Source organism: Camellia sinensis, chromosome 9 (assembly GCF_055761805.1).
Source record: "Camellia sinensis isolate YWXY chromosome 9, ASM5576180v1, whole genome shotgun sequence".
In the NCBI taxonomy this organism is placed as follows: domain Eukaryota; kingdom Viridiplantae; phylum Streptophyta; class Magnoliopsida; order Ericales; family Theaceae; genus Camellia; species Camellia sinensis.
The window spans coordinates 173,134,563-173,156,039 of NC_138969.1; the positions used below are offsets into that span (position 1 = coordinate 173,134,563).

Genomic DNA, 21,477 nt, shown 5'->3' on the forward strand with positions numbered 1-21,477 from the left:
GATAAATTTGTGGGCAAATTGTTGGAGAAAGAGAAAGAGATGTTTTCAAATTGACTGGTGTTTGCTGAAATTATATTCGAATTTTTACAGATTTGCAAGAAATTTATAATAAACTTTTAAGGATCTTCCATATTTTTGGAGTGATTTATAGCCCTTCATCTACGTCACAATGTTTGCAACAATACTATGTTTAATGAAGTTATGTAATAATTTGTACATATTTGAAAGAAAATTATAGGAAATTTTTTAGGATCTTCCATATTTTTGGTGTGATTTATAGCCCTTCGTCTACGTCACAATGTTTGCAACAATATCATGTAAGTCTAGCAAAATAATAAACAAAATATTGAGCACAAAATAATTTCATAAAATATAATATGAACACAAAGTAATTTAGAGTTGAGAACGATATAGCAGTGAGAGTTCGGGAGTCACATTGTCATAATTTTAAAATTGCTTTTTCTTTTTTTGTGAAGATGTTAACGTAGTGAGGTAGTTCAAAAATAAAACTCCATTTTCTCATAACGTCCATCATCTTGCTTTAGAATGAGATTTGTGGTCTTTTGCATAGTTGAAGGACTTTTTGAATTTATAAACTATCATTAGGACTTAATATGTTACTGTGAAAGTTAACTTCTTCTTCTTCTTCTAATTTTTTTTTTTTTTTTTACATTTCAAATATGTAAAATTTCACACTATTAGAAATTATAAAATTTAAATTTTTTTAATTCAAAAACCATGTGAAATTCAAAAACATTTTTCAGAAAAATTTTACAATTTCAAATCCTATAAGTGTAATTTTTTTTTTCTCATTTTAAATAATTTAATTGAAAATTGCTATTTTCACACTTCTAGATACAAGTGAGTAAATCTCATGTGCATTTGTGGGTCTATTACCTCATGTCTAGAGTGAGAAAATGTAGTAAAAATAGTAACTATGAATAGCATTGCTCATTTTATATTCAATTGAGTAGTTTTACTTTCTTCGTTTTGTAGAAGTTATTGAGTAATTTTCAAAAATATAAATTTCATTAAAATGGATGTATACATAAAAGTTTAACATTTTAAAAATAATAGTTACCATATAAGCGTGTTGACCACTTCCATAGATTTGTGCTTGTGCATAAATAAGGGTAAGAATGTCTAAATTTTTACTAAAATTTTAAAACAACAAATAACTTATATAATGAGACTTTATTTGAAAGGAAAAAAAAAAAAAAAAAAAGGCCATGGGACTTAATGGAATGCAAGCCCATGTGGACTTTTTACAAATTTTTCCTAAAAATCATAAAAATAAAATAAAATAAGGAATTGTTCGTTTAACTCACCGTCAGAAAGTTGTACAATAGACAACAACGACATCAACTTGTTTCAAAATAAACATTCAAATGGAGTCACATTTCACTTCACTACCATCGAGCAACAAGCTCAGTAATTGTAACATCATTTGTTGAAACCTATGTTGATTTAGTTTCAGATTGATCTAACTCTGTCATTGAATTGAACTCATGCGACAAATTGCCTTGGCCTTGCCTTTCTGGCAAAAAAAACGCAGGATGTGAAGGCAATGACAGACTAAACGAGGTGCTAATGAGCATGCTAACAACTATAGCCATGGTTGGTCTGTCTGCTGCATTTTCTTGAACGCACAATAAACCAATATGGATGCATCTCATAATCTCACTTTTTGGACCTATTATCAATGTTGAATCCACTATATGTAGAATTGTATTTCTTCTCCAACACTTCCATGCCTGTAAGAGTTCAAAGAGGTGAATATATGGTATTAAAATTTAGATTGCTTTCATAACCTTGACTCAACAACTTCCCCAAACACCCCCCTCCCTCCGGTGGCTGAGACTACCTATAAGAAATTTCACTACAGGAAAAAGCATATTTGGCGACCAAATTCCCCGACTAAAAAAAATTTGGTCACTGATAGTATAGCTTTCAGCAACCAAAACAGTATTAGTAGCCAAAAGTAAAGCTTTTTGGCGACTAAACAATTTTAGTAGCCAAAAGTCTACAATTGGCAACTACAAATAAGTTTGCTCGCTGATTATATGGGTTTTAGTGACTAAAAAATTTTTAGTAGCCCAAAGTAAAGCTTTTTGGCGACTAAAAAAATTTATAGTCAAAAGTCTACAATTGGTGACTAAAATTAGTTTGGTCGCTGATCATATGGGTTTTACAGACTAAAAAAATTTTAGTAGCCAAAAGTAAAGCCTTTTGGTGAATAAAAAAATTTTAGCAGCTAAAAGTCTACAATTGGTGACAAAAAAATAAGTTTAGTCGCCAAAAGTGGTCATTTTTAGCTCGGGAGAACAAAAATTCTAAGGCGGGAATTAAATTTTTTGGCGACCAAAATTTTGGTAGCTGAAAGTGCATTTTCGGCAACCAAATCCGACTTTGGTCGACAAAAGTTAAGTTTTTTAGCGACTAAAAAATAATTAGTAGCCAAAAGTATAGAATTGGTGACTAAAAAATATGTTGGTCGCTAAAAGTTAATTTTTTATTTTTATTTTGCTACTAAATAGTTTATTTTACATAAATTATGTTCAATAAAATAATTATGTTTATACATATACTTTTATATTAATATGGGTGTATGTACTATATAAATAATATGTCACATATACAATCATGTGGTGCTATAGAGGCGTAGTAGGAAAGTGTGGTGCATAAGGTTTATGATGCAGGAGGTTGGCGGTTCAAGTCTTCGCAAAAGCGGATCAAATTGTTCTACCACGAAATATATTTTTTTTTTCACGTTTGAAGCTTTTGGCGACTCAAAGTGTTGGTCGGCGATTGGTTGCTTTTGGCGACTAAAGGTGTTGGTCGGCGATTCATTGACTATTAGCGACTAAACCATTGGTCAGTAAATGTATAATTTAAAGAAATATACTTGACTATTGGCGACCAAAATTTTGGTCGCTAAAGACATGCATTTTGCCGACTAAAGGTTTTTTGGTCGGCAAAACCCTCCAAGGCTTTTCCCAGCAGGGTTTTGGCGACAAACATAGTGACCAAAATTTTTTGTCGCTGAATGTCATTGGCGACCAAAAAACAGACAATTGGTGACCAATATTTTAGTCGCTAAAAGTGACTTTTTTTGTAGTGTTTGGCATTTCAAATAATTGGCAACCTATAACTACTATCTCTTTTTCCTCAAGCTCATTAAAACTCGAACTTTCTGAAGAAAACTCTTCTTTTTAGTTGCATTCATAAGTCATTAGTCCCACTCACCCCCTAAAAAAATATAAAGAATAGAAAAGAAAACACTCATACGTACATAGCTTAGAAGGTCCTCGCCATTCTCCATATCACGGAAACAAAAGATCTTCTGACCGCTTAAAATTTCCAATAGAATCACACCAAAACTGAAGACATCTGACTTAATCGAGAATTGTCCACGTTGAAAATATTCAGGAGGCATATATCCACTGGCATGTTATTGTCCATCATATTATTTTCAATGATATGATCTATTTGCATGATATAATCAATTTTTTCAACTTGTTCATAGAGTATCTTCGTTTTTTTGTTTAGTATTCGGATTCGTGAATCAAGATAAATTCTTAGTTTGTGAAGGAAATACTTACATGGTACCCATGATTCTACTTGTTGTGTAATGGGATTGATCTAATGCGATTAGTCTTCCTGTGCCAAAATTTGAAATTTTAGGATTCATTTCTGCATCTAACAAAATGTTGCTAGCTTTGAGATCGCGATGAATAATCCGATGTTGTGAATCTTCATGAAGATATAGAAGTCCTCGAGCGAAGCCTTGTATAATGTTGAAACATTTTTTCCAATCCAAATGTGCACGTTTGACATGATCTTCGTAATCATGCAAAGTATGTGTTCAAATATACTTTTATCATATAAGCATCACAAGCCAAAAAATTATATATACTTGAAAAAGTAAAAGAAGTAGTACACTGTACCAAATATGAAATGATCAAGGCTTTTGTTAGGCATAAACTCATAAATGAGAAGTAATTCTTTCTCTTCCAAGCAGAAACCTAAAAGACTGACCAAATTCTTGTGACGAAGCTTAGTCAGTAACAAAACCTCATTCTTGAATTCTTCTTGACCTTGTCTGGAATTACCAGAGAGCCTTTTCACAGCTATTTCTTGCCCATTTAAAAGCACACCCTATGTTTTTGTGAGAATAATTTAAGAAACATGGTCATATTCAACATTTCATATCACACCACAATTTTGCCAATTCATTTTATTTATTGTAACTGCATGAGTATGCATCTAGTTACCTTGTAAACAGGGCCAAATCCACCTTCTCCAAGCTTATTAGCATGTGAGAAATTATCCGTTGCATCTCTAATTGTTCCGAAGTCAAATTGCAAGGATTCGACAAATGGCATTGAATTGTCATCTTGAGAGGAAGTATACACTACAAAAAATTAAGATTTTAGGGACTAAAATTTAGGAATAAAATTATTTTTTAAAGACCAAATATTTTTGTTGCGAAAAGTGGTGTTATTATATTTTTAGAAATGAAAATTGAACATTAGTGATGAATTATTATCATTTTGGGATCAAATTTTTTGTCTCAAAAATTAAACCATTTTTAAACCAAATTATTTTTTCCTCAAAAGTCTATTTATTAGTGATATTTTCAAAATTGTCGCTAAAAGTCTTATTTTTTACTTTTCAAGACGATTTTATGGCGACTATTCTCACGACGATAGAAATTAGTCCCTAAATGTCTTTTGTAACAAAATTTTCATTTTTAGAGATTAAAAAATTTGATCTCTAAAATTCTTATATATTGTAGTGATAGGAAATAAATAACTAAATTGAACTATGTAAAGGAAATACATCACGATATTAAGAAAGAGAGGACACTTCCCACTATATGTTACTCAAATTCTCCTATAATATTTTCTTCATAAAAATAATTTCCAAAATAACATAGTGATAATATTAGCTCTAAAAACAAGTATAAATGGTGAAGATTTAACTTACTTTCTGTAGCCTCCCCTGAAGACTTGACTTTCCTCGTTATCAAATAGTTGCCAATGAAGATGACAAGAATCACCAAAATGGCTGCCAAAGTAATAGTGGTGATGAATGTTACTGATGTTTTTCTCTTCTTCCCTACGAGAACCAAAAACATTTTCTGACTAAGATGGTGAAAAAAACTGAATTTGAAATTGCTCTTATGTGGAGATAAAGCTAGTATTCCTAAAGATTGGCCAGATTTTGACATCACTGCTAATATAGCTACTAGTACATTTTTTTTTTTACCAAAAACCTTTTTTTTTTTCCTTTTTGAAACCAAACATAGAAGAACTTTTTCTACCAAAAACCTTTTTTTTTTCCTTTTTGAAAAAATCAAATGAAGCGTAAATAAAAATCAAATGAGCAATTCTCATGTGGTACCGTACCTGAAGATGGTTGTAAGGGAGCAGGAGGCCCGGTTGTGTTGATAGTTGTGTTTTCTGTGGTAGCAGAAGGTGGCAGGGAGGGAGGAGGGACTACTTCATAAAAAGCTACCAACTGATACCTTGCCTGACAATTTGGGATATAATCCAGTCCCCACTCTTTGCCGTGAGTATAATATTGAAGTCTATCAAGTGCATATACTAAACAGTCCCTGCAAGCGTTTTCAGTTATGTCAGGAGTGCATTGCATAAAGCAATATAACTGCTGAGCACCAGTGATCTTGGCTTCTCCTGTTGCAAATTTTGTTTTTGTTTTTGTTGTTGAAGAACCAAAAGCAGCCTTAGTAATAAGGCCATCCATTGTATTTGCCAATACTTGATCCAACCTATCAGGATTGTAGAAAGATATTGAACTGTTCCAATAAAGGCCAGGATCATATTCTTCTTTGGAGAAGAAAGAATAGTTTGCATATCGTGCAACACATTCCACATAGTATATAATAGCTTTTTTCTGATTTGGGCAGTGTTGTGTGATGGAATGTGAAGCGTCTTGGACACAGGCTTGGCAATTTTGGGCGGCAATGTACGCTGGGCAAAAGCTAAGTGCATACACTGTGTTTTCGTCTCTACCAAAGGTGGAGTTGTAGAAGTTGGTCAGGGGGGTTTGAGAGGAGAGATTAGTGAGGAGGTGGTAGAGATTGTTTTGAAACACACTACTGTTATTTGTGTAATTAAATTGGTAATCACAAAAATGTAGGACGTAGGTTACAGAGGTAGCTGAACTAACAAATTGTGGAAAGAAGAGAATGAATGGAATAGTTGCTGAGAAATGGAGAAGAGAGACCATCATATCTCTCTATTACTCCAATAGTATGAGAATTGTGTTCGAGAGATGATGCAAATCTATCCATGCCATGAAGACTTTAAATAGCCAATCTTACTTGTTTGGTAAAGCTTATGGTTAAATAAGAACTTGTGAATTAAAAAGGTAAATTACCAATAGGTCCTAATAGTTGGACTTAATTCCCATCAAGTCTTATTGAAAATAAGTCTTGGTAAAATTATCGTTATTTGTGACAATTTTTTATATGTCGCTAAAAATTAACAATTAGTGACTTTTTTTTGTCATGATTTTTATAAATTGTCGCTAAAACTTACAATTAGTGACTTTTTTTATGGCAAATTTTTTTCATAAAACCTATTAGACAGTAAGTTCACTTATTAAGACCTACACAAAGGATAAAAATAAAAATAAAAATAAAACTCTGTTGGTTTAATTTTTGAAAAGACTTTTGCGCTTTGAATTGTATTTTAAAATATAAGTTGTTGAAAAGAGTTTTAAAAATTGAAAATTTGTTTGTTATGAGTCTTGAAAATAATTTTTAAATAATTTGTAATTTTTTTTTTTTTTTTGGAGTTGAATAGATGGTTGTGTAAGAGAAAATTTGATTAATTGATATGTATAGTGTAAGAAAATGAGAAAGAAGAGAGGAGGGAGGAGAGAAAAAAAAGTAATTCATTATTATTTTTATTTATGTTTATGTTTTCAATGAATTTGTAATCTATAAAACCGAAACACGTTTGTGACTAACTGAAACACGTTTGTGACTTTTTTGTTTTAAAAAAAAAAACAAAAAATGATATATAAATTTATTTTTATATTTAATGATGTGTAAGTGATATGATTGATTGATAATTAGAAAATATATGAGAAAGTATTATCTTTAATATCATAATTGATTATCATATTATTGAGTTTAAAAATTAAATCAAACTTTTTATCTTAAATAACCTTGCTAAAAAAATGTAAATAATTTTAAAAAGTTCTAAAACTGTAAGAAATAAAATAATAATAATAAATTGTGTGAAACCCACCCCTCCTACCACTTTTGGGCTCGGCAGCTCACTAATTCTTTTTTTCTTTTTTTCTTTTTTTCTTTTTTATATTGAAAACTTAATTAAAATAAATAAAAATAAAATAATTTTTTCATTATCTATAGTATGTTATATAATTGGTAAGAATTTTGTTTATTAAACTTAAGGGTAGAGATGATCACCGGACAAATTTGAAACAAGTTTAAAGTCCAATGTATGAGTCTTATTCTGCATCACTATTTATTTATTTTTTATTTTAAATAAGAAAATAAGGATACGTGACATAAAGAGAAGTGATCAACATTTAGGCAGTAAGTGAATTATTTATTTTTAATAATAGTATTAATATAGATATCATACATGTTTTCTATTTTATTTTTGAAAAATAAAAAATAAAAAATAAACACAGTAAATTAAGTGGGAGAGGCACCCGTCATTATCAAGAAGTCATCATCCAGTCACTCTTTATGCGTTTAAAATGGGTAAGGTTACCATTCTTTGCGCGATTTTTGGGTGGATTATTCTTTGCCGCGTTAAAAAAATAATTGAACTCATTTATGATGTGACGTGTGTTTATTTTGTATATTTTTTTTTAGCAATAATATATATTTCTAATTTTAAAATTTTAATTGAATTCTTACAATGTAGCAGGGAAGAAAAAAAAAATAATTAAAAAAAAAAGGTCAAAATATCACATGAATGGATGGGGCCTATCCCTTAAAGCTCTTTTAAAACTCTTCTTTTAGAATTTTAAAACATTTTTTTTTTCCACTGCCACATCAGTAAAGCTCTACTTTTAGAGTTCTCTATCATTATCCTAATAATAAGCCATAAAGTTTTAAGTTAATAAGTAAAAATTACAAATCAGTAGTATTTTTATAAAATATATATAAATTTTAAAAAATAATTATAATTATAATTATTAAAGTTGATTACTTTATCATTAATTTATAACTTTTTTTGAAAATTTACACTAAAGTGTAATTTTTTTAAGATTTAATTTCCCTTTGACTATCAATTTCATAGTTTTTTTTTTTTTTTTTTTTTTTTTTTGAATTGGTCACTATGAAATTGAGTGTGATGAAGAAAGCAGAGAACAAATGATTTGCACAAGTAAAAGTAAGAATGCACCCCTACGGGTGTAAATCTGGCCCGACTCGACTCATTTAGGTTCGGGTTGGGTTCGGCCCATGTCGGGCTTCGTTGGCTCCCATGAAAATTCCGGCTGTGTCACTGGTCAAAAAAAATTAGGCTCAAGTCCACGAGTAATCGGGTCTTGGGCGGGCTGAGGCCCGACCTAGTGGGCCTGGGCTTAGCCTCGGGCTTGGGCCAGGCCTAACTATTTTTTTTTTGCTTTTTTAATTTTTTTTTACCAAACTTTTATTATTTTTCATTAAAAAAAACACTGGACCTTGGGCGGACCGAGTGGGCCTTAAGGGGGCCGATAAGCTAGGCCACGAGTCGGGTCGGGCTTCAAAATGATAGCCCAGACCTAGGCCTAAGGGGGTCAAGATGGGCTTGGGCCCGGGCCCAAATGGACCTAAACGGACCGGGCCCACCTTGAGCCGCAGGTAGGTTTCGGGCCGCCCACAGGCCACGGGCCATTTTTACACTCCTACCCAAGTCTCAAATTTTGGGATGGAAAGAAAATGAAAATAAATAAAAAGAAGTTAAATTTAATTACTTTTTTTGTTAGAAGATTGACTAATAAGTCTCATATTTTGAGCTTATAATCCATATAGTCCCATATTTTTTTTCTTATAATCCATTTAGTCCTTTTGGATGTGTAATGACTCATTTGCCTGTCATATTAGAATGTCACATTTGGAAAAAATACACTAAAGAGTTTTTTAGTGTCACATCATACCCACCACGTTAGAGTGTCACATTTGGAAAAAGTACACTAAGAGTTTTTTTAAATTGTCACATCATACCCGCCATGTTGGAGTGTCACATGTCACGTTTGGAAAAAGTACACTAAGGAGTTTTAAATTTTTTTAGAGTGACACATCATACTCGCCACGTTGTCACTTTTTTTTTTTTTTTGAAGTGTCATATCATACCTAGTACGTTGTCACTTTAGGAATAGTATACTAAGGAGTTTTTTTTTTTTTAGTAAAAGTTTTAGAGTGTCACATCATACCCACCACGTTATCACATTTAGAAAAAATACACTAAGGAGTTTTTAATTTTTTTAGACTGTCACATCGTTGAGAAAAGTACACTAAAGAGTTTTCAGATAGTGTTTGGTAGAGTTTTCTAAATATGATTTGAGAATAGAGTTATATTTTGAGTTTGTGAGTTTTAGAATTATGATTTGAGTATAGAAAATTTATTTGGTTATGAGTGGTGAAAAGAGTTTTGAATTGAGTTTTGGAGGGAGTTTTAAGTTTTTGAAAGTAGAAAAGCTATTTGATTCAAAAACTTAGAACTCACAACCAAACACACAACCCAAAATTCTATTCAAAACTCATAAAAAAATATAAAAAATTCTGAAAATATTTTTTATTTACAATATAAAAATAACAGGTACGAAAAAAAAAAAACACTGTTCTGATCAACCGGCCGATCAACCAATCAGGCGCCCCCCGACATTCGGGAGAACGATCGGGTTAGCCAAATTTTTTCGCCTGGAAAGATGTTTCCAAAAGTGGGTGTAGAATTATAATTTGAAAGCTTAAAACAAACACTACACTCAAATCAGTGGGTAAAAATATGTTTGGAACACCTAACCAAACATAGCCTTAATTTTTTTGGAGTGTCACATCGTTAGAAGAGTACATTAAGGAGTTTTTAATTTTTTTAGAATAAAATTTTTGAAGTGTTACATCATATCCGCTACGTTGTCACATTTAAGAAAAGTATACTAATGAGTTTTTAATTTTTTTTGGAGTGTCACATTGTTGAAATGTCATATTAATACCTGTCATATTGAAGTATCACATCATACCTGCCACATTAATAAAAAGATATAGCTGTCCACCAAAACACTATCAAAATAAAAAATAGGACCACACGGAAATAAACTCTCCATTAATAGGATTTAACAGATCAATAAAAAAAATTTGGGACTATTTGGAGTATTTATTTGTGAGATGAGATTTATTGATAAATATCTCTTTTTTTGTTTGGGGTACGAAAACAACAACGCTAGGTAGCTCAAAATTTTGTGGCTCAAATGACTCAAATGGCTGAAAACGATGTCGTTTTGACAGATCTTTAGTGTAAAACGACGTCATTTTGATAGATTTGAGCCATTTAAGCCACAAAATTTTGAGCTACCAAACATTTTCCGTACGAAAATGAGAATGAAATAAATAGATATTTATAGAAAATATTTAATGTTTTTATTCAGCTACCAATAAAAAAAAATTATTTTAAACAAATTTATTTATGTTTCATTTTTTCTTCCCCTTAAGTAATGTTGATCTAAACACATTATAGTTTCGTTCCATTATAGTTTCTTTTCATTTTTATCTTTCCACTTCCTCTCTTCTCTGTCATTTAAACTCTTGCATCCATTCCCAATTCAGCTCTCTTCTGTGTCGTGATGTCATTTGAACACTAGCTATTGCCAATACAAGATTATTGACAAACAGATTGATTTTTCCTAGTATCAATGTAAAAAAATAAAAAATAAAAAAATAAATTCTCAGCTCTTTAAGTACTTCATCATATCGTTTTGAGGAAATTTCATTTTACCTCTTAAACTATCACGCAAAAATCAATTCAATCATATCCTTTTAATTATATTAATTTTACACATAAATTATTCGATTTAGATCAATTTGACCCCATCATCAGTTATCGTCTATAATCAAATGAAACTTGCTGACGTGACACCAAATATCATTTCACCCTCCAAACTATCCTTCAAAAATCAACTACATCCCTAAATATAGCAAAAATTAAATTTAAATATTAATAATAAATTTTCATCTCAGAAAGTGAGAAAAATAAATTTTAAACAAAAAATATTTGAGTGTTGGTGATGTTGAATATTCTCTAGAGAGTAGTTGCTAACTTTTTGTTTAAAGTGTCATTTAGATGATGATATGACCGAGTAGATACTAATTTCGATTTTGTGGGCAAAGATCTCGACATTCTCATTTTCATTGTTCAATATAGTTTCCCAAATGCCAAAAAATGTTTCTTGTGTGGTCTAAATTTTTATCCACCCAATTTTGAAACTACTACTAGTCGATCAATCCTATTAAAATTAATCTGGCGAATAAGCTAGCTACAATTACAAAATTGCACACACACAATAACCAACGAATTTTGGGCTCAATTAGTTTCTCTAGGATCGACTCAAGGTAATTTGAGGCGTAATGAGACTTTTTATATCTTTTCAATTATTATTTTGCAAAGTATATTATTTAAAAGGGTAAAATCCAATTTACCTCCCTGTGGTATGGTTTGATAGCACTTTATCCCCATGTGTTTTAAAAATAGTCATATGCCTCTCGTGTAGTTTTAGACTAAAATACAACCGTTAATACCGTTAACTATAGATGTAAAATGACTATAATACCCTCAAATTTTATATTTTTTGTTATTTTATTTCTCTCTCATTTCTCATTCACATAATTTATAATGCCTAGTCATTGATTCAATTAAATCATAATTGTACGAGGGGCAAATATTCGTCGCTTTTCGTACTCCTTGTGTCCAAGTTTCGCTTCTTTCCAAATGACCTGAGAACACAAAGACGATGAGCTACCCAGCGGTGTGCAACCAAAAAACCCCTCCGATGGTCAAGTTAGCACACTTAGAGAGAGAGAGAGAAAAAAGAAGAAGGAGAGGGAGGAGACAAAGGGGTAGGTAGCTCTGATAACCAGAAGTGCCAAACCTGTGCATAGAAGCGCAACACCGTTTATATAGTTTCTGTGAGCTCCTCTCTGTCCGTCCTCCTCCTGACACGTGAATATGTTCCCCTCTTACCTTCTTCCACGTATAAGCGCAAATACCGCCAAAGACCACTTGGCGAAACCGCCTAGCGGTATTGACGCGTACAAGTAGCGGAATCTCCTTCATGCAATTCAAACATGCCACGTGGCACACCTTACCGAACTGTGCCAAGCACGGCGCCATAGTCTTCTCTCAAGGTCGTGCTATTTGCCCGGTTGTAGACATCCCCCGAACGCCCCGGGAGGGTGAGCTCCCGTTCTGTTCATTTTGGGGTCACTACAGCTCAGGACTCTCAAATTTGTCACGGTTCTAAGTCTGAACCAAAGAGTCCAAATCCGGCAAATCGTTTTGAGAAAAACAAATTTTTGAAAGAAGTGCCAAACATGGACTGCTTTGCCAGATACAGAGTCGCCACCTAAATATTTTATTTTGGGAAATTTAGGAAACCCTGACTCGTTGCCAAAGGCCACGTGTCCGTCATCACCAAAGTTGCCTCGGCTCAGGAACTTGGGTACGATTGGGGAAGGTCACTTCGTGAGCACCCCCGCTCGCCCGGTCATAGACCGGCCTCTACTAACCATGATATCTATTTTTGAAAATATTGTATGTTCTTATTCCGGTCATTAGCCTAGGTTACTATGTGATGCGCACAGTATACAAGTATAGACCAGGTCGCCTGGATTGGAACAAAACATCTCATGTTTGCTTGTTTGAAAGGTGGTTTGCTACTCGCAAGTAGGCTAAAAATGCAGATTTTGCCACCCTCGGGTGGGCTTAGAAAAGATGGTTTTGCCACTATCTAGTGGGCTTAAAACAAATAGTTGATGATTTATTCCAATTCAAGTAACCCAACCTTCACCCACAGGCATTCAGGCAGTTATATCATATAAGCACATAGCCTCATGGTAAGCATGCTATTCATGGCAGTCACTCACACGCATGTAAGGATGCTAAAGCATAAAACTCACCGAGTACTCCAAGCCAAAACAAAAACTCATTAGAAATCATGCATGACCCTAAGTATACAGAAATGCCTAATGCAACACACGCAAAAATGCAAACTATAGCAAGCTCGGCTATTCTAAACATGGCATATGAAATGCTACAGCTAACAAGTATTCAACTTTAAAATTGAAATACAATGCAGTTAGTATGATGCGCCGAGCTCGGTGCATGCAATACAGATGAATGATGCAAACATGCTGTCATACTGTATGCTAATTGAAATATGCCCTAATCTAACCATCAAAAGCGGATAAATAAAAGGGAAGAAAGACGTGGGGTTGGAAGACATACAACACACACACGCACACTTATTACAATTATGCCCTCGCACAGAGGGTCCGAATAAATAATACAGTCCCGAATAAAAGAATATTACAGTCCCAATATTACAGTCCAAATAATATACAAATTCCTAATTAATTAACGAATTAACTAAGAAAGCTGTAAAACTGGCATGCAAGCCAGGGACTGCCTTGCTCCTGATGAATGATGCATGTCCGGGTTGTCTTGCGCGGAAATCCACCGGGATGCCCCAATTAGCCTCTGTTTAGCAGTTATTCTTGAAACGCGTGCCAAGTCCCGAAAAGTTACTGATTCTTCATTTTGCTGCAACAGAGAGCAGGAAAGGGGCATAGCAATGTATTTTCACAAATATATGCATGCCTCGATCCTCGTGCCACCAATCACGCATATCGATGCATGATGGCAGAGGAGTCGAAATGTGCAACTCAATATAGAATGAATGCACGTATAAACACAATAAGAACCTAACTCCATCATGGATGATCCGGAGTGTCGGTGACTGGGGAATTGAGACACGTTCCGTCACTCAGAGTACGAAACGCACCTCGTTTCCCGTGCCCGGGCTAACTCCTATCCCGAACACGATGCAATATGCATGATATGCATGAATGCAACTAAGGCATAGCCTAGCATGCACAATGCTATGAAAATGAGATGTCTCGAAATGCGTGCACACAGACACGCAAACCGAGAAAATGACATACGCAATGCAAATGACATGGAAATATATATGGGCTTACACTAACATGAGAGAGCCTCAGCCACATTCACATAAGAAGCTGGTGGGTGAAAATGAAGTGCCTCGAAATGCGTGCACACGGGCACGCAAACCGAGGCAATGGCATACGCAATGCAATATGGCTAAAATGGCATATAAAATGCAACATGGACTTATACTAACATGAGAGAGCCACAGCCACACTCACATAAGAGGCCGATAGATGAAAATGAAGTGCCTCGAAACGCGTGCACACGGGCACGCAAACCGAGGCAATGGCATACGCAATGCAATGGCATGGAAATGACATATAGAATGCAACATGGACTTATACTAACATGAGAGAGCCTCAGCCACACTCACATAAGAGGCCGATGGATGAAAATGAAGTGCCTCGAAATGCGTGCACACGGGCACGCAAACCGAGGCAATGGCATATGCAATGCAATGGCATAGAAATGACATATAGAATGCAACATGGACTTATACTAACATGAGAGAGCCTCAGCCACACTCACATAAGAGGCCGATGGATGAAAATGAAGTGCCTCGAAATGCGTGCATACGGGCACGCAAACCAAGGCAATGGCATATGCAATGCAATGGCATAGAAATGATATGCAAACATGCTAATGAGATTTCAGCACTGAAATGTGGGGGAAAACAGCCCCGAAACGAGGCGAAAGTACACCCGATGCACGGAATGGTCCCGAAACATGAATTTTGGCACCCGAAATGGCCTATAGCTATACCAAACATACAAAATTGGCACATGCAATGAATAGACAGAAGCAAGGAAGCCCCTAAATAAGCACTTTTCCAGTTTATAGCATGGCCAAACAGCAAACCAAAACAGGGCAAAACTAGCATGCAAGAAATGGCCCTAAACATGAGATTAAGAAGCAACTCACATCTGCTGTCCTCAAACAGGTTAGGGCCCTTCAACAAAGTTGAAGAGAGGCCCAAAATATGATGTTTTTCAGAACTGTAAAAACCCTAAAAACAAACACAGGCATGGCTGCACTCTTATGCAAGAGAAGGGGCCAAAAGATGGCCAAAGAAGGAAGTGGTATATGCAAAGCCCAAACAGAAAAATACCCTTCTACAACACTGAAGAGGGACCAAAAATATGCACATTTACAGAACTGTAAAAACCCCAAAACAGTATACAAGTATGTCAAAAATGCTATGCAAAATAGGGTCCAAAAGGGGTTAAAACACAAAGTGTATAAAATATGCCTCAAATCATGAAAGGCCCTTAATGAAACATGAAGAATGGGCCACAATAAGACCTTTTATAGCTCTGTAAAATGACCAAAAACAAAAGCATCATAGGCTTCCAAGTCATGCAAAAATGGGGATTAAAAGGGAGATATAACATGAAGTACATGAAATATGCCTCAAATCATGAAAAGCCCTTAATGAAACATGAAGAATGGGCCAAAATAAGACCTTTTCTAGACCTGTAAATCGACCAAGAATGGAGGCATCATAGGTTGCCAAGTCATGCAAGAAATGGGGACCAAAGATGGATATAACATGAAGTAGCACATGGAGGTCCCAAACAAGGATGAGCCCTTCTTCAATGTTGAAGAGGGGCTCAAAATAAGCCTAATATCAGTTCATGAGAAGCTCCAAAATAGATCATACATAGGCTAGAAAAAGCATGCAAAATATTGACATACAAAGAGGGTATTGAAGCAAGTGCAAGATGGAGGGCTCAAACAGGGTTGAGCCCTTAATGAGACATGAAAATGAGCTCAAAAAAATAACCTTTTCAGTTTTGGTCGGAGCTCAAAACAGTAAGCATGATGGCTAGAGGAATGGTGCAAAAATGAACTAGAAAATAGGGAAAATGGACTCACCCTTGAAGATCAATACTTTTGTTGCTTCTTGGACCAAATTTGTTGCCTCTTAGCTGCTGGAATTCCTCCCCTTGCTGCTGGAATGGAGTGGTGGTGGTAGAGCTTGGTGGTGATGAAGAAAATGAGGTGTAGCTTAGGAATTTTCAAGGAAAATGAGAGAGATGGAGTGAGATAAGTGTATCAAGGCTTGAAGCAATTTTTTTCTCACCCCTAAATGTGATATCACCTGCTGGTTATAAGGACAAAAAAGAGGGAGTAAATGAGGGGCAAAGGTGGGGGAAAATTAGGCAAGTTTTCCCCCACAAAATATCCCCCGGATTGGGATATTTTCTGGGGGAAACAGCTATACAGCTGTAAAGTGGATATTGAGAGGAACATGGTCGGCCCCTTTTTGGAGCTCCAGGTGGCCGGCCGGCCACCTCCCCTAGCCGGCCGGCTAGGGGTCAAAAGGGTCAAGTTGAAATAGTGGCCGGCCACCACTTTTTAGGGTCCTCCCCTATGGTTCAAAATTCAAGAAAAAGGGCCTAGGCTGTTCAACATTAGCCCGGAAGAAGGGGTTCAAAAGGGGAAAGCAACATTACTGGCTGGCCACTAATTTTTAGGATCCTCCCAAGTGTGTACATCACAAATATGTGGTCCAAAGTTCAAGAAAGTGGCCCCAAGGTGTTCAACATTAGCCCGGAAGTGTGAAAAACGGGCATCGGAGGGCGTCGGAGGATATATAACTGGTTGCTGCAACAATTACTGGCCTCCCACCCTTCTACGGCCTTCCCAGTGATAAAACAGAGGTACCTGCCAAAAATGAACGAAAACCGTTGCAAAACGAATGTTCGGGGGCCAAAACGCGCAGTTTAGGGTCCCGAAAATGGGCTGTTAAGCACCGAAAATGGCGTTCAGCCACGAAGTGGGTTTCTCAGACCCCAGTGTACCTCAAAAGGGAGTAAACAGGAGGTATGCCAAAAATCGGGGCAAACGAAGATGGTTAGGCGGTCCCGAACCGAGGCACACGGCCAACGATTCCGAAAAACCGGAAACCGGACTCCGAAATGGGCAAAATGGCCTACGGCCACGAAATGTAGCCTACGGACATTGAGAGATGGTCTACGGGACCTCTCCCTTCCCTCAGGAAAAGAAACCGAGAAAACCGAGTCTGGTTCGCAAACCGAGGCAAGGCACAGAAGAGGGTTCGGAAGTCCGGAGGCAGGGCTCGCAGCCGCGACTCTGAGACTTCTGAACAAGCACAACATGCAATATCACCAAGTGCTCAACTGGCGACGTCTGAGTCTTAAGGTTGGTCAAAAATGAGGTGTCTACACCGGTTTCATCGGACTAACCTGTACGCGGGCTGAATCGAGCTCTGCCGCCCGCAATGAGCTCTTGCTCGGTCAAACCTGGTCTTTTGAGGACAAATTCGTCCAACTTAGTGAAATGTACATCTCTAGGTCGGGCTAGCGCCTAAAACCATTGGCCTTAACCTGACAGCGTTAATATCCCAGTCCGAAGCGTATCCAACGTTTGACCGTGCCAAGACTCCGGTCGAGCATGCAGCCTCGTTTTGCCCTAGTTAAAACCTCGGTCGAAGCCCAAACTAGCTTGACCCATGTCTAGTCACAAATTTTCCTCTCCATTGCCCCTTAATTCCTTCCGCGCTGGCGTGATCGGGATTACATTCATTTGTTGAGCTCATTCCTTGCTTGGTCATTATTTGCTCAGCTTAGTACGGCCACCCACGTTTCCAAACCAATTCACTATCTTCAACAGTGCTAACCTTCATGCTCGGTCCTTTACTTGCCCGATTGGCGTTTGGTCTGCTTAGCCTATCTTTTCAATACTAACACCGGTCTTATCACAGACACATGTCGTACGTTCATTGACTCCATATAGCCAACCCAGCTGTCCTACATCGTCCTTTCATATTCAAATTTCGGCACCCCTTCCTTTCTCACGCATATAACACACCTCTTCGTATCTCTACTTTCACTATTCATTCTCTTCTCCAACAGGAATCCGACGAGCCAGAGTATCCTAGATCTATTTACTGTGTCCGATATCTGGATCAAAGCTTCTGTTTCACAATCTCTCTGTCACTGTTGCCTCGAGGATGCCTTCCACCGATTGAAACGTCGACTTCAGCTTTGATTTGGTAAGTTATGCACATTTTCTTGTGTTGTCCGTCTATTCTTCATGTTTTTCTTGTGTTTGTGAGCTTCCACCTCCACATCCGTGTTTAGAACATGATAATAGTAGCCAAACATCACTGAAAACTTGATTAGGTTAGGGTTTTGCCTCGTTTTTGGTGTTAAAGAGCCTCTTTGCCCCTGGTTCCAAACACTGTTCATCATCTCCTGCGATGAACAGGTGAGGATCTAGGCCAGACCGGGCTACAAACCCCAATTTGATCCAAAATCATGTTTTAGCCGAGCAAGTTTCTTGTTCATAGAACTTAGGGGAAAACTGAGCTACTAGGCCGCACAAGTAACGTGACTGAGTCAACTTTTGGCTCGCTTGTGCGACCGGGCTAAATTTCGCCAAACCTTGCGACCGAGTTGTCAAAACACATTAAGGTTGTGAGACCGGGCCAAGATCTGGCTCGCTTCCACAGCTAAGCTATTAGAATTCATAAGCTATGCAACTAAACTAAAATCTGGCTTACATGCATGACCAAGCTAGAAACTAGTAACTTGGTTGACCGAGCCACCATCTAGCTGTAATGCGCGGCCGTGCTGTCACTTGACACTTTGATTTTTAAATACAGAGTCTTAGGAGACCATACACACCAACCCAAGGGCTTTCAAAGACGAGCAACCACCGTGCACAACTTTGCTAACTCAATTTTGTCGAGCAACCTAAACCAGTTTCACATGGGGTGCTATCGCTTCCTTATAAACACCCCGGGTGCACTGGTCACGGTTCAAGAGGAGTATGGCGTCCCCGCCGATGTATACTTTGAGCTCGATGTAAAGAACACTACTCCTTGGGACAGGTTAGACTCTTCCCCTTCACCGTGCTATCCATAGTTAAGGGAGGGCTACGTTTTCTCGTGCAGCCCTTGATCTGTGAGTTCTTGAGGCAGACCGGGCTAGCATCGAATCAAGTCTTAACAAACACTTACAAGATAATAAATGGAGTAGTCGAGCTAAATCGCCGGCTTGGTTTGAATCTAGGACTGGCCGAGATCCTTCGTCAGTACACGCTTGACCACACATTTGACGGATTTAATTATTACTTGAAAATAAGATCGGGCCGAGAACGCTTAGTAACCAGCACACCAGACAAAGACATGCACAATGATGACTTCTTCTTGGTATCCGAAAATTATGAAACTGCTAATGTACCCGGCTGGTATATTAATAAAAATTTCGGTTCATCATGTAAGCCGCGGTCCTTAACCGATTAACTTATTTATCTTTGTGATTTTGTGCTAACTAGTTTCCTCTTACAGCTATTGAAGAGTTGCTAGCAAATTATTCCAACCCAAACGAGTCTACGATCAGAACCGTGCTGAGGTACCGGTACCGAGATTGTCACGACCTTCTCGGTTACGTACCGAGCTACCGGTATTCGGCCAAGCGTAAAAATAAGGTCACAGATTTCTTTCGAGAGCCTTTCCCGCCACCAAATCCAACACTTCCAGACGTCCCTCTAATTTGGTTGACCGAGAAACAATAGATGGCTAAGAGAAGCCAAATTAAAAATCTTATCACTCCTACCTCTACCGAGCTCCTGCACAATCCTACTCTTGCCCCACTGTCGGTCAAACATCTGGGATTGTGATCACTTTGGCCTCAACTGCCACCACCCAGGTCAATACGAAGTTACGTCGAGCTAGCAAAAGGACTCGTTCCACTGACCCATTTGTCGAGCTCGTGGCTAAGCTGAGCACCGAGCAGCTGGTGTCGGATGTTGAGCCAACATCCCTATGGAAACTAGAGTTGAAGCACTATGGCAAAGCGATCCTGGTTAATGCCTCTATTTCTGGGGACAAGGAGCACCTTTTAGCTTTTGACTTGTCGAAAGCATTGCTTCTACCAGGTGACATAACCAGGAGCGATCATGTTCCTGATACCCATCTCGTGAAGTCCGTGGTCAAGTCTATGACGAAGGTAAGGAACTTAAAAAAAAAATTTCAAACTGTCAGCTTGATTTGATTGCTCGCTTGGTCTAACTCTCTAGTGTTTATTTGTAGGCAATCTAGAAGACCCACCTTGTCATGGACCATGTTCATAGGCTACGATAGAAGGCGACTGACCTCTCCAACATGGAAAAGCACCTTGAGACCGAGCTAGGGCGGTCTAAGTCCTCTACGGAGATTGCCAACACCAATAACGCCAAGCTGCTCGGCTTGCTCGGTAACGCCGAGCAAGAAAGACACGCTCTCCGCGCCGAGCTAGAGGAGTTGAAGAAGGTGACGGACAAAGCTGTGGACGAAGCTGAAGACCACGGTTTCAAAGAGGCTAAGGAGAACAACACAAAACAAGTCAAAGCGATCAAGGACATCTTTTTCAAGTCCGGTTGGAAGGCAGCTTATGAGAATCTCAGTCAAAGACCTGAAATCGAGGTGTTCACCTCTCCTTCCCCCGTCTTTCTACCGGACTACATGGTGTCATATGCTAACAACGTCTTCAACTCTCTACAAGATGATGAAGCTGAGGAAGGGGTCGAGGAGGTGGGAGGCTAGAATGGGGCCGACCAAAAAAAGCGCGGTGATGAAACCATTATGGCCGATTTAGAGAGCACCAAGGCCGGAGCTAGAGACAAATTCACTGATCTCTCCCCCCCCTAGTTTAGCTTTGTAGTTTCTTTGTCTTTTTTATTTTGAACTTTTTGTAAAAGGGCTACTTGCCCCAACTTTGTACTTGTAGTTTCAATGAATGAGAATGTTTACAGTTTTTTGCACTTGCAATTCTGTAATGCATTTTTCTATCTCGCAACCGTGCAATATTATTGAACAAACTTGCAACTTGTTAAGCTGGGCAAAAGGGAGTTGAACAGAGCATCAACTCCTTTAGCTGGGCAAAACCATCTTGGCTAAAAATTGGGAGTTGAACAATTCATCAACTTTTTTAGCCGGGCAAAATCACCTCGGTTAAAAGCTGGGAATTGGACAATTCGTCAACTCTTTTAGCTGGGGAAAAATCATCTTGGCTAAAAGTTGGGATTCATCAATTCTTTTAACTGGGCAAAATCATCTCGACTAAAAGTTAAGAGTTAAACAATTCATCAACTCTTTTAGCCGGACGAAATCATCTTGGCTAAAGGTTGGGAGTTGAACAATTCAATAACTCTTTTCGCTGGGCAAAGTCACCTCGGCTGAAAGTTGGGATTCATAAACTCTTTTAGCCGGACAAAATCATCTCGGGTAAAAGTTGGGAGTTGAACAATTTATCAACTC

The 21,477-nt window shown here is 37.2% G+C and overlaps 1 protein-coding gene and 1 pseudogene across 4 annotated transcripts; both read right to left on the reverse strand.

Moving 5' to 3' along the window:
- Window positions 1-1,198: 1,198 nt before the first annotated feature.
- On the reverse strand, window positions 1,199-3,856 carry LOC145799914 (cysteine-rich receptor-like protein kinase 44 pseudogene; annotated as a pseudogene). Its single transcript, XR_014341346.1, has 3 exons — window positions 3,603-3,856; window positions 3,293-3,443; window positions 1,199-1,754 (listed from the first exon to the last, which is right to left on the reverse strand). The product of XR_014341346.1 is annotated as a cysteine-rich receptor-like protein kinase 44 pseudogene (transcript).
- LOC145798856 (cysteine-rich receptor-like protein kinase 25) lies at window positions 3,719-6,286 on the reverse strand. 3 transcript variants are annotated; one of them, XM_082888076.1, is made up of 4 exons: window positions 5,412-6,286; window positions 4,990-5,070; window positions 4,275-4,414; window positions 3,719-4,158 (listed from the first exon to the last, which is right to left on the reverse strand). In XM_082888076.1, the coding sequence occupies exons 1-4, from the start codon at window positions 6,256-6,258 to the stop codon at window positions 3,907-3,909; spliced, it is 1,320 nt and encodes a 439-aa protein (XP_082744202.1). In that variant the 5' UTR covers window positions 6,259-6,286; the 3' UTR covers window positions 3,719-3,906. The 3 variants fall into 3 exon arrangements, with proteins under 3 accessions (XP_082744202.1, XP_082744201.1, XP_082744200.1); XM_082888075.1 differs by having other exon boundaries at window positions 4,275-4,396; window positions 4,990-5,121; XM_082888074.1 differs by having other exon boundaries at window positions 4,990-5,121.
- Between the last annotated feature and the right edge of the window lie 15,191 nt (window positions 6,287-21,477).